General features: G+C 34.9%; 1 protein-coding gene across 1 annotated transcript in view; it reads right to left on the bottom strand.

The window, feature by feature from the left end:
* The window catches only part of LOC104127348 (lipopolysaccharide-responsive and beige-like anchor protein), a gene marked incomplete at its 3' end in the record, with an annotated part of 169,994 nt that overhangs the window by 100,199 nt on the left and 55,879 nt on the right, over positions 1–13,916 (bottom strand). The window contains exons 13-21 of the mRNA XM_009640012.1: positions 12,983–13,151; positions 10,938–11,017; positions 9,367–9,429; positions 7,457–7,554; positions 4,217–4,309; positions 3,278–3,386; positions 2,680–2,761; positions 844–967; positions 398–590 (exon numbers count right to left, since the gene is read on the bottom strand). Of these exons, the coding sequence (XP_009638307.1) occupies positions 398–590; positions 844–967; positions 2,680–2,761; positions 3,278–3,386; positions 4,217–4,309; positions 7,457–7,554; positions 9,367–9,429; positions 10,938–11,017; positions 12,983–13,151 (1,011 nt within the window). The remainder of the gene's footprint in view (positions 1–397; positions 591–843; positions 968–2,679; positions 2,762–3,277; positions 3,387–4,216; positions 4,310–7,456; positions 7,555–9,366; positions 9,430–10,937; positions 11,018–12,982; positions 13,152–13,916) is intronic.

The raw sequence follows: 13,916 nt of genomic DNA, 5'->3' as shown, positions 1-13,916 counted from the left end.
CTGGTTTGTTTTACAGCCTTTTGATGTTACTAAAAGATATTTTTGTTTATGAATAGATATGGTGCGCCACCTTGTGTTCATGCCATTATTAAAAACCAAACCCAGCACCAGATTTTTTCAGAAATGCTGCTGAAATTTGATTACCTCATTTTTGAAAATACATGCCATTTTCTGTATAAACTAATACTATCACAATTTGAACAACAGCAAAAAAAAGTTGTGTTCAAACAACAAAATTAACATTTAATTGCCAAATATTTGAAAGACATAAACACTGGGCTTTTATTTAACTACTGACCTTCACTTCAAGACTATCTCACTGTATGATACAGCACTTTAAGGCTCTAAATCTAATTACGTGGCGTAACAAAATTCCCCAATTATTTCAGACACTCACCTTTGAATGTGTGATCGACAGTGTATCCACCCAAACACGCCAGCCACCCCACTCATATTTGATTGCATGGTAGAGCAAAATCCGAAATATGGTATACACCATCTCAGTTATCTTCTGTTCCTCAGAAGTCTTTGGATTAAAACAGCAAAGGGAAAGCATCCATTCCTGCCAGACGGAGCACTGCAACAAACTCCTGCAAAATACATACATGCTATTTAATCAAATTTCAAAGTGTATCTTAGAAATATACATCAACTAAGTCAAGAATTCAACACATTTAGGACAACTGCTATGTGCAAGCTTCTCTAATTTTACATATTGAAGACCATACTAGAGTATAGAATTTGCTGAACAGCAATGAAGCCATATCTGCTTAATGAGTCTAAGTTACTAGGAGACCTTGTTACTTACTTTGTATACATGTGCATATAAGCAAGCTCTCTTACCTCCTATTTTCTCTGCTGTTATTAAAAAGTTTAATCATATCTGAGAGAAAGGCTCGCCGAACCTCCAGAGTTTCTGGACACTGTGGAGAATTACGGAGCAGGATTGCAATAACCTTCAATATCTCTGTAAAACAGTTCACAAGCAACAAAATATTAGTACTAAGCATGGCATAAAATACAGGACATCTTTCAGTATTGTTTGTACAAGAAAAGTGATGCTACATAAAGAAGTTTTATACTAAGAAAAAGCACATCTCTATTTGAGTAGAGGTTTAACTAATAGAAATCTCTTCTTTCAAGACTTCTCAAACCTGGTCACCATCAGGGGGATTTGCAGGCCATTACAGCTGAAGAAAATGGAATCCAAGTTAAATTACTCCGAAATTTTTTTGAATTATCAGGTTTAAGCAACACAAATGTTACTGCATGACAAATGATAATCTATCAGAATATGTCAGAACCTTTTTCTAAGGAAGGTCACATAATACAATGCATCCATTATAAAATCAATACATGAGAAAAATGCATAGATTTTGCTCTAACTTAATAATACTGAATTTTCAAAGAATGTGAACAGCTTCCAATTATACTTAACAATTTCTGTTATAAAAAAAAAACTTTGAGAAAGGGGACAAAACCTTCCTGATATACAACTTCAACTCTCTCTTATGAGCATAATGTTTTCTGTATTTTTAGGAGACAGTGAAAATTTTGGGTCCATTCCACTTTTTGAAGCAGTTGGGCAGTCACTGTTCTTATTACTTTAAAAAAAGTTAACTTTGTAAATAAACTAGGGTGCAATTTGAACACCATCACTGTGATAGTTTCAGCACACCTTGTATAATTTCTTTAAGAAGAGAAAATCCTAATTTGATATTAGCACTGATCTTAAAAAGGTAGTCTAGAAGTCAACGTTCCTAGTAGACCTAGATAATTCCAGACTCATACCTCACTCTGCAAATAGTACGTATTAACCACAGCAGCTACTTCAAAAATCTTAAGAGGAAGTAACAGAAGTCTCCTCACATCTCTTGCTTCATACAGATTTACCAGAATGCAAATGGCATACTGCAACCAGATTTCTTTCCTCTGTATCTGCTTTGCTTTCCTTTCTCTTCCCCCACTTTCCACATGAAGCAAACCCACAACTATGACCTACATTTAATGACAAAGCAGCTATGAAAGTGAAAAATCTATTATTTCTGCAGAAAAAATGAATTCCCAAAGCTATCATAAGTCCATTGTATTATATACAGAGCACATTAGTAATGCCTATAATTCAGGAAAGGAGATCAGTATTTTCTCTTAGTTCAAAAGACATCTAAAGTTTCATATAAAGATATTTCCCATAAAGTAAGCTAACCAAAACAGTGAGCAGATACATTTCTCCTACTTTCCATCTAGCGTTGTCATAATGAATGTAATTTAAGATGAAGGCTGTTTCCATATTTCAGGTAATTTAGTCTGACATCACTAAATAATGCAATCAGAATTTTGCTGGAACCTTAACATGTATTAAATCAAAGTATCCTGTGCATGCAAGTCTTGAAAAACCATTTCATAACTTGACTGCACAGCCAGAAAGGGTGAGTTATGAACTACATACACATTTAGACACATAAAACGTCCTTCAAAAAGCTATAGAGACATACTTGCTAAATAATTCCAGCTAAATGTACATTACTTTTATTTTTGTATGAAAGACTAAGTAAAACTGAGATCAGAATCAAGACTGGTGGATGTAATTAATAAGCTTTCTCATAGTGTTTTTTTTTTTTTTTTTTTTTAGAACAGGCTTTTCTTATGGTAGCACTTAGGAATGTATATAATTCTTACGAGGATTTTGTATCTTCACTGTTGAATCTGGGTCAGGATGTTGTTTATGTATCACTTGAGTGCAAATCTGTTCAGTCAGAATCTAGCAAGAAAAAAGAAGATGCCATATCAATGTTCATAAAGACATCTTACTGAAAAATAGTTGCATACATCCTTCATACAGCACCATCATTATTTTACCATGGTTCTAAAAATTATCCAAAAACCCCACTTGTTCTTTCTCAATAATTTATTTCATCCTGTTCCAAAAATTTTACTCTAAACTATTTTCTCCTTTCTCTCAAGCACACACTGTTATTTAAATCCACAGAAGAGAAACCTGAATCTAACCAAAACAATCATAAGGCAAGATCATTGCTATAATAAAATCCCACATATATATGCCTGCTTGAGACATTCAGGTTACCCATTATCTAGAATTGTTCATAATGAGCATAACCAGGTTGGGGAAGGGGGGAATCTCAAATAGTAAGCTTGGGGGGTTCACGCTAAGGTTTAATGTCATCTGGAACATATCAGCACAAATATGTAAGCAATTTTCTAACAATGTCTTACAAGTAATTAGGAAGATTGGATCCTAACTACAGTATATTACTACCTCAAATAGGACATTGTATGTGGTCATGGTGATTAAGCTTGTCTGAAGCATCAGCCTTTCAGCCAACAAAGAGAACAATCCATGTCCAAGCATGACTTCAGCTTTTCTCCTAAAACAGTACAGAAAGAGAAAATAAACTTATGTATTCAACTTGCTTTAGGGGGGAAAAAAAAAGTTTAGAAAGTGTGCCTCAAGAAATATGCAATCACTGGAAACATCTTTTTTCTTTTTGTTCCTTAAGTCTTTCACTTTTGCTTAAGGAAAAGGGCAAAGATTGAAATTCTGAAAGGACAAGTCATTCCCTGAAGACAGACAGAAGACAGATAACTTTCTTCCATAAACATGGTCCACTCACCCATGGGCCCAAAAAGCTGAAACACACCCTTAGGGATTTCTTGATAAACACTAAGGAAAGGGCATCTTTGTCCTCATTTCACTCAAAAGCACAACCATGGACAGCGATCTCAATAGTTACCTACTGTTCTAGTCAACTCGAGACATGTTGAATCTAGTTCTCAGTAAGTAACACAGGGTTCAATCTCACCAGTCTACTTCTTGCTACCAATTTCAGTGGAATTATGGAAAAAGACCCCTTTAAACACCATGCAGTGATACTACAAATAAGTATTAAATTAACTTTGTAAGGAAGTAATAGAGTCTGGACACTAGTTGCCAATAACAAGTAATTCCACCACATCAGAAATGTGTTAATGACAAACTGAAGGGTACTTGAAGAACAGTAGCTCCTATTCAGTGAAGAGTATTTAGTGATTAACCTCCAATATAGCTTTTTTTTTACTTTACATACAAATATGTGTGTATACATACACATCCCAAATAACATACACACAAAATAATATCCAACATGTATGTGTCACAACCTACCTTTTTTCCTTCTGTTTTGGGTGGCTTTGTTTTAAGACCTAAACCAGTACTTACTTTGGAGCGAGATGCTTTAAGAAATATCCCATCACTTTCAGAGCTTGCACCCTGATGCCTTCACTTTGTGATGCTAAAAGCTTGTAGACAACCCTAAGTGAAGAAAACACAAGGCTTCCTAAAATAATTGAAATACACCACAATTTTTGGAATGACAAATTAACTGCAGTAGACTGCAAATAAATTTGTGTCTGAGCCTACTTTAAAAGAATTACTATTAATAAGACTATAAAAAACAGCACGCTGTTTCTCTTAACAGCACAGTCATTTCTGATTTCACATTTTACAAGTACATTTAGAAATTTTTTTAAATCAAATTTAGATATCTCCCAAATATCAATACATAAAACATGCTGTGAAAGGCTGCTACAATTCCTATATTGACAACTGTCTTAATCTGACATTTTATCCAGAAAACCAAGCAAGCAATTGTTTTAGTATAAATGCGGCTGGCTAGGAATAGTCATGCATGGAGGGGCATTTATTACTAGCACTAATATTTGACATCTGTGTGCACTGCTGCTCCCTCAGGAGGGAGCGAGGAATACACCAAGTCAGGAGGCATTCTTCTCATTTCACTTGCATTGGTTTCTGCTTTTCACCTCCTGATGATTATGCTCTACGCCCACTTACGATTCTCCACTAAGAAGGTTTAAGAAAGCCAAAAGGAGCAAGGTGCATGTCTGTAGCAAAGTATTAGACTTAACTAGCTGAACAGTTCCAGCTGAAGTTTTCCCAAGAAAGAAAGTGAGAGTGTAACAAACACAGCAAGGAAAGTGTCAATGTATCTGATGAAAGTCTGGTAAATTAATAAACAATTGGAAGTACAGACTTAGAGTGGGAAGTGTACAATTACCTTAAATATATTTGACATTACCAATTCGATCTGTAATACTGCACAGATCCCATCACATGTATCTATGCCTTCCACTCCCCAAATAAAAAGAAATCAGACTAGTATTTAATCTTCTCAGACAGTTATTTGCAGTACATTAAAGCTTAACCCTTTAAGTTAATTTTATTTACACAGTGAAAAATTCTAATATTGGACTTCTATCAATGTGAAGAATAACAAATGCAAGTTTTTGATCCTTGTACATCTCCCATAAAAACATAAGACACCTAAATGTATTTATCAGTTACATAGAATTTAATTCATTGCTTACTTTTTAGACAGTGAAGTGCTTATGACCATGTCACTATCTGATTTTAGCTGCGTTATGGTTCATGGTATTGGACAGATTTTTGAATTTGTGAAATATGATTTAGCTTATACCTACATGGACTACTAAGCTCTCTCTGAAAAAAAAAAAAAAGATTATTTCCTAATGCTCCATGAAATTAGACTGGAACAGAAGGCACAGTACTCAGCCTTTATTGTGAATATTTTCTGCGTAATTTTTTGAAGAAGTTTTTATCACTTTATTAGGGGGAAGGAAAATGAAAAAAAAATCATCTTAATTCAATGATTCTTGAGTCTTTCAAAAAATATCCCACGTTACAGCACCACATTTCAGATCAGCCAGTTGTAAAGAGTTCAAAGGACTTATTCAAGTTTCAGGCCTTATCACAACTGAGCACTTACCACTAGTTATACATTCCTTTACTTTTACATACCTAAATATATTACTCAGAACACCTAAACTAAGACACAAAAAATCTTGTTCTGTACTAGAATTTAAGTGAGGATCCATGAGTGATTATCTATAGCAAACAATTTATCCTGGGGAAAGTTGCAGCCGCAGCAACTGTAAAATCAAACAAACAAGCCAGCCCACGATACAATGTTCATTCAAGCAACATAATCCATTTCCCTGTTTGTCTTAAAAATGAGGGTTACCTAACTGCATAGGAAAAAAATAATACCTTACACTTACTATTTCTTCAGTAGATTGGTTACTTTTCAAATTTTAATTATTAAAAAACTCCAAATGTTTATAAAGCTTTGTAAAATTATTTTAAAATTTCACTAATACAGTGTTTTAAATGCAAAAATTAGATGTAACAATAAGCATACAAACAACCTATTAAGTGACTGGAGACAATATAGGAGCAAGGAATGTAACAAATGAGACAGGAAAACAAAGTGATTTCTCGCTGTGGGCTCACTATTCATACTGACTTGCCCATACACTAGTTAATAAAAAAAGAAAATGTCTACTGCCAGTTGTTAAATAAAAACCATACATACTGCACTGGAGACCCGACATGACATTCAAATACTTTATTATTAAGAGTTTTTATTAGTTTCCCATAACATAATATATTACCATACAAATGAAGTCAAACCTGAAGAAAATGGGTTAAAAAAAAAAAAACAAAAACAAAACAAAAAAACAACCTAGTAGTAACAGGGGAGAAAAAAAATTATGAATATGCCTGAATGTTGTCTCTTGAGAAAGGGCAACTGAAAAAAATATATGTATAAATCGGGGTTAACCAATAGGTGCAACAAAATGTACGAAATGAGACTATGCCTTTAGAGTGAGAGAATTACTACTCCACATAATCTTCTAGGAATAGCTCTTAGATTTGTTTGCCTATTCCATTTTTTTCCCTACTACGTCCAGGCAGGTTCATTTTAAATTAGGAAAGTTCAATAATGTGACCACCCTCTGAAAGCCACAACACAAAAGCAGGATCATAACTTAGTCTTCTTCTAGCAGATCTTGTCTTGTACTTTTACAGTTAGTAGAATTTGCTATTTCCCCTACTTTTATCTCACAATAGGGTTAAACACTATTTTTCTGTTTGTTGGGAAAAAGATTGTGAACAATCCATACCACAAAGTGCTAAATTTAAACAAATAAAAGGTTTCTTCTGCAAAAGTCCCATAATGCTTTATGGGTTAAAAAGAAAAAAGGACAGAAAGCTAACAAAGATCAGAAGAAATCTGAACGAATTTTTGTCAGCCCACTTTCAGTTCTAAAACACATGTAACAACGGGAGGCTAAAGACTAAGAACTAATAGATGAGGACTTAACATCAACATACAGACTAACTCAAATGGATCACTACCTGTTTAAGCACGACTGACAGCTTGGAAACATAAAAGAAAACCCACCTTATTGATAATAAATCCAACATCACCTCTTGTCAAAAGAACACCTGGACACAAAAATCTTCCAAGATTGCAACAGATGCACTAACAGGGACCTTTCAGATATCATGGGAATTCTAGCAGGCATCAGTATGGTCAAAACACTATTTCTTTTGCCCACTTATAAAATTCAAACTTACTGTAATCCATTCCTCTGATCAAAAGCAGGGATCATAGAATTGGGATGCTCTGACATCAGAGCAACAAGCAACTGCAAGACATCCATTAGATTGTCATCCTGTAGGATAAAAGTTTGAATTAAAAATGTGTGTACACTAGAACATTGTTTTGGTTAAAAGAACCACTACAAAACATTTCAAAATGATCTGAAGAGTAATAGTAAACCAAGGATCAAAACAATTATCATAGAATCATAGAATGTTCTGGGTTGGAAGGGACCCCTAGAGGTCATCTGGTCCAACCCCCAATTAGGCCAAGACCAAAAGAGCTATAGATCCAGAAGGCAAGTGCAGGAGAAAATATACCAAAGCAGCCCCTTCATTTTTTAGAGGGAAAAGTGATACATCTGTGTCTGGGATGCAAGGCTTTGACAGGGAATGGACTATTGGACTATGCTATTTCCTTCTACACACATGCTCATCTGTTTGCATGCATATTTCCCTCTCTTTCACTGCACAGGAGCTAGAAATAAACTGCTGCACATTTTCTGGGGCACAGGGTAGTAGAGATTTGAATTAAACACTAACAAATACCCATCCCAGGAAGAAAACAATACCAGCACCTACCACAGATGACATTTAAAATGGGTAATTCAAGCTGCTCAGTAAAGTTTTCCATACTCTAAACTATGATTTATTAATTTGTTCTAAGTTAATTAGAACTAAAAATAACCTACAAAGTAGCAAAATGCAGCTGTCTTTTCCCATTCTTTGCGGTATTAAAATGAAAGCTTATTAAAAAAACCCAACCACTTTCCAACAATTTTGAACAGATATTCAGATTTTTTCTCTATTAGAAAAAGTTTTACAGCACTTGAACAATTGTGTTCACCTGATGACATTATCAGTTTACATTACAGACACTATCACTGATGAATGAGCCCTAAAAGAAGGCTGAATTTTACTGTTTTGTTGTTCATTTTTTCTGAATTTACAACTAGGTATCTAATTCTGTGGGATTCAGCATTCATGGATCTTTTAGACTTGACCACGCAAACTGCTAAGATAGTTAAAATACCATCTCCTCATCTGAAGGCTATATAAAGCTTCTGCTATTTTGGTTTACTCTTACATGTTACCAAGAGTCTTATTTTTTTACATCACCATATAAAGTAGAATGACTTAAATTGCTTGACCATGGTGCTACCGAATAGTAGTAACTACCACAGAGAATAAAAGGAAAATATAGGTGTAAACAAAAAAAGAAAAAAATCCATACTGCTTGAACTGAAGTTCAATTAATTCCTTATTTTACCCATTTCAAGCACCCTTACAGAGATGAGATCAGTTAGATTTATGTGCCCATTTCCCTTGTCTTTGATGTTGCATCTGGCATAAAGTGCCTTTTCCTGGTGCTAAAATATGAAGATGCAGATGTATCAGTGGTAACCAACATTTTCTCCCAATTAAGTTTATATGCTTCTTTTAGATGCCATTAACATACATCTTTATTTTTAATGCATGTTTTCAATTTTATTGCTTTATTTAAGAAGCAAAATAAAAAGGAGAGAAAAAGAAAACAAAAATATTACTTAGGCAGCATAAAACAAGGTTTCGTCTTTTTTTTAAGTCAGCCTCACCATCTGTTTTTCTGCTTGGTAGATCGGTTTGCAGAACAACATAAGAAACCATTTTGACTTACTGGCTTAATGAACTTCAATCTAACATTGAACATAGTGCTTAAATCACTGCAAGAATATTGACAATTCAGCACACTACACTAAAGAGTTGGACGTCTGCTACTTCCTCTACAGAGCCATCTTGTGGCATAAAGGTGGTAATACTTAAAAATATTCAAGCATTTGGTGGTCACAAACAGCAGTAGTAGTACCTCTCCCACCCCAGCACACACCCCAAATAAAAAAAATTACCTCATGTATAGTGAGCAGATAATTGAGGATAGCCTGCAATTCATCTTCTTTTATTCCATAGTCCTTTAAAAACAATCGGGTTTTAACCATCATCTATCAAGTACAAAAGTACTGCTCCCAAAAGAACATTATTACAAACCATGGTTATATACAGAACAAATCCCACAAGACAAATTTGTTTTCACTTGGTACTATAATAGCTTCACTGATGGAAGGTAGCTTTTTCCCTGCCCAAAAAATACCCACTGAAGGTTATAAAAGTGTATTAAGACAACCAATACAGTCACAAAGATAAGTTAGATAGTAATACAGTACATGAAATTGTTAGAGTAACACATTAGTTGATACAGATAATTTGAACTGAGATTTTCCTATTAACAGAAGAATTAAATTAGAGAGGCAAAGAGGATTCAAAAGTAGACCTGGATGTTTAATTATAAGCCTCTTAGCTATGCCTATAGTGAGTTTGCTTCTTATTTTCTACTACAGAATCCTATCTTCAGTTGCTATCAACTTTGCAGAAATTTAAACCATTTATGGCATCTATGTCAGGAATACACCTTGAGGTCTTTTTGGTGAAAATAAAATAAAAACCAACAGTTTCTAAGAACAGGATGAGGGAAGTAAAGAGCAGGCTTCTTCATTTCTAGGACTTTTCTTTTTTAAAGCAGGTCTCTCTTTTCCCAAAAAGATTTTGCACCACTGTATATAAATAGAAAATTTGCAGCCTTTTATGATGGGCATGCTTTTTACTGTCCTTGTAAGACTCTACCCAAAACTGTCCAAGATAGAAATATCTGACAGAAATGATTAAAAAAAAAAAGATATTAACACTTAATGAAAGTCTTGTCTTTTAGAGTTTGATAGTTAAATTGTCCCTGATACTTCAAGCGCAGAACATCCTGTGTAAAGAAAGAGTACAAGAGCCAAGAGCAGAACTTCTCTAGTAGTTACTCCTCCATACTGCTGGGGCTAAGGGTAGCAGCACAGAGAGCTTACAGATCCCTTAGCAACACGGAGGTAGAAGGGGAAAGGCAGCTAGATACAAACACATAAAAGACTGTCTACAGAAGAAAGAGCAGAGCTTACAATAGGAAAGGATTAAGAGTCTATAAGCAGCAGAACAGCTGAATTTCAATATTCCTCTAACGTCCAACAAACAGTTGTGAAACTTATTGATAGAGTCTTTCTTATCCTCCTTTGTCCCACTGGCGCACAGCATTTAATGTCAAATATTGCTCTTCTGTCTTTAAGCATTTCTGATGCAGCGGACATTGTTCTTGTCAAAAACAAAATATGGAATGAAATACTTATTTCCCTGGTAGTAAATATTTCTAAGTTAATGATTTAACAGCTCCACTACTGATAAAAACAACTTTAAAAGGGAGAAAAATACATCTTTAGCACTGCTGTCTGTGGCAAGAACCACAATAAAAAGATGCACCTTTCATGGTATTCCTATTTATTTATTTGTTTACAAAATTCAACATGCTTAGAAAAAAATGCTATATTAAAGTGCATTTCTTTATGAAAAGAAACGTAGATATCCTATCATAATTTAAAGTTCTCACCTTCATCACTAGCTGTTTGATGAACATCAACAAGAATGCTCGCAGAGATAAGATCTCCTTCTGAGTAGGCCGTGGCCCATCTACAAAAAAATAAAAGCAGATATATGAAATGCAAAGTAATGTTGTTATTAGCATAGCACATATTTTCACATAAAGAAAAAAAAAAAAAAGGCATTTTCTGGGTGAAGAGGGCACAATTCTAAGTAAAGTTATCTTTCTTCCACTTCAGACTACAAAATAGTAATGTGTTTTATCACTGTTAGTTACCAAAATGCCCAACCAGTGAGGTTCTGCTACGACTTTTATTAAATAAAGTTTTCTAAACCCCTCTAAATTCTTTTCATGATTTTACCACTTCCTTGCAGTGTCTATGAACCAACTTCATGCGAGGAATAAGACTGATATGAGTTTACTATTGCTTTTGAAGTTCTTCTGCTAAAGCTCAAAGAACTACATGCCATTATTACACACTGGATATATACACAACAACAACAATCAATCTTACCATGCTATATATAAAGATTAACAAATAAAGTCTTTGGCTTTCAAGGTAACACAAAGTCAACAATACTTTCTTCTGCCATTCCTGTGTAAAGCAGGCTTTCACTGAAACATTTTAAATACTCAAACACTGAGTAGTTCCCAGGAGAGGCAAGGTTAAAAAAAACAGGTGCAACCAAATGTCAAAGCCAAATAAAAGCTTTCATACAGAAAGCAAATGAACTGTTGCAAATACATTTCTAGGGATAGTTTTTACATTTGCTCATAGGCTCACAGTTCTTATGATCTTAATCATCAGGGAAAAGCAAATCAACTAGCAAATGTAAGTGATCATATGAGCCTGGCTTTATACAGTATAGGCTTACAGGCATATTTGGTTTAAGAATAGATACTTTCAATATAGACAAGTCTAGTCAAAATAAGCCATTAGACCGTATTACTAAGACTGTCCTACACATACACTTGCCTCAGGCTCAATAAATAAGTTCAGAAATGAATCAAGTAAATCCATGTCTCCACTAAAAAGAAAGGAGAAAAGACACATGCTTTGCTCCTTACAGGATGCAAAATACTACAAAACAATCTTTGCGAGCCTCTAACAGGAAGGGTTGGTCATTTTGAGAAGTTGGTGGCAGGAAGTTAGACACATCTAAGGAGCACTCAATTCCCAGTAGATCTAGCACTCCTTTATCACCTGCTTCTTTCTCTGGAATTCCAGACTTTCATCATTACAGGAGAGAGTAGAGAAGTTATTCCCCCTTTGCCAAGGCTGTGTGCCCAACCCCATAAAACACAGAACAACAATTAGAAGAGCTGTAAACCCATACTTCCAAAAAGCATTAATTCCCTTATCTGTGCCAGTTCCATCTGCATGTGTTTGTTATGCTGGTGCACATTTCACTTCTCCCAGTTCCTTTTACAGTACTGGAGTTCTGAGTCAAGAAGCTAGTCCCATTGTTTTTTTCTTAGGATCACTATTCTGATCAGAACACAGTTCTTCTGTGTTCCATTTCAATGGCAAGTACTAAACACTTGTTCTAAATTCCTTATTACTTCTTTTGTCATAAGTTCACTATCTGGATTAAGCATGCTTATTAAGCAGTTTTCCAACAAGTTCAGATCCCTGCACCTGTCAGATAGACTCAGTATGCCTGTTTTCAGCTATACTGCTATTATCAATAGGTCTTCCAAGCACTTAAAGCCTGTGCAGTACTTCAACAAGTTCCATAAAGAGACCACATTCCCAGGCACAGCTCTACACTTTCAAAACCCTACCATTTCTCTGACCAGTTCTGTCTAGTATTAAGTCACACAGGTCTTTGGTGACAGAAGATATGAATTCTGAACAATGTTTCCATTAGTTTCTGGAAAAAAGCTTTCAAGAATATCCTATGGACAAAAGCACACTGCTTGAACTATTACAGTGAATTTTATTTCAATGTGGTGGGTTTCTTTCTGGAACATTTACAGTTCTATTCTATACATTGTATACAACACATTTTTAAAACAAACATCATCTTGTGAGAGTAGAAATTAACACATACCTATTCCCTTGGGAGTTATACCACTGCGATCCTGAGGATTCACCACCCAGTAATAATACTTTAGAGTATGCATGACCAAAAGAACTGTCCCAACCCGCCGGATTGCACCATATATGTTAACAGTGCCAATGAACTCAGTAGACAGGTAAGTGTACAGGATCAGCTGAACCTACAACACCCAATAAGGAGATCAAAAAATCATTACAGCAAAATTGCAGCACATCAGACAACTGCATTCTTAAATTTCATCTATTAAAATGTCTTAAACAGGTTTTCTCTGCACAGCTCAGTCACAAAGCTCTTAGAACCCTTGCAAAGTGATGAAAATTTTCATTTTATTTCTAAAACTATAGAGTGCTGTGGTTGTTTTAAGCTGGTCCGCGCTCACAGGAGCATGAAAGCATGCTATTCACACAATCACAGATAGCTGAGATGGGAAGGCACCTTTGGAGATCATTTAGTCCAACCTCTCTGTACAGAATAGGGTCACACGTGAAGTATTATAGAGAGGTGCATATGCATTATAGGCTTAGTTATTTATCTTCTTTACCTTTTTTTCTGAGAAATAATGACTTAAATAATACGTAATAATTTAATTCAGCTGTAGCAAACAAATGTTTTACAACAACTTTAATAGTAGCATTGTTAGTGCTGTCTCAGTTTCTGAAACGCAAACCAAACCCTTGTGGATGGGATAACAAATTTTTAAGCAGGTTTCAAGTAGAACCAACCGAAAAGCTTCCATCCAAGCTGTTCGCTTTCAGAGAACCTAGGTTCACCAAAACAAAAATACTTTGCAAGGAATACTTCAATTTAAATGAAGACTTTGAATTTGGAAACTCAGGATAATTTTTTCTCAAAAAAATGCTTGATTTTTGCCCATTAACCCATTCAAAATTCCTTCTCAATCTACAACACTGACTGGGTCAGGGAC

Source organism: Egretta garzetta, unplaced genomic scaffold, assembly GCF_000687185.1.
Source record: "Egretta garzetta isolate BGI_Z169 unplaced genomic scaffold, ASM68718v1 scaffold615, whole genome shotgun sequence".
Lineage (NCBI taxonomy): Eukaryota > Metazoa > Chordata > Aves > Pelecaniformes > Ardeidae > Egretta > Egretta garzetta.
The sequence above is the reverse complement of the archived record's forward strand: the minus strand, read 5'-3'. Positions and strand labels throughout refer to the sequence as shown.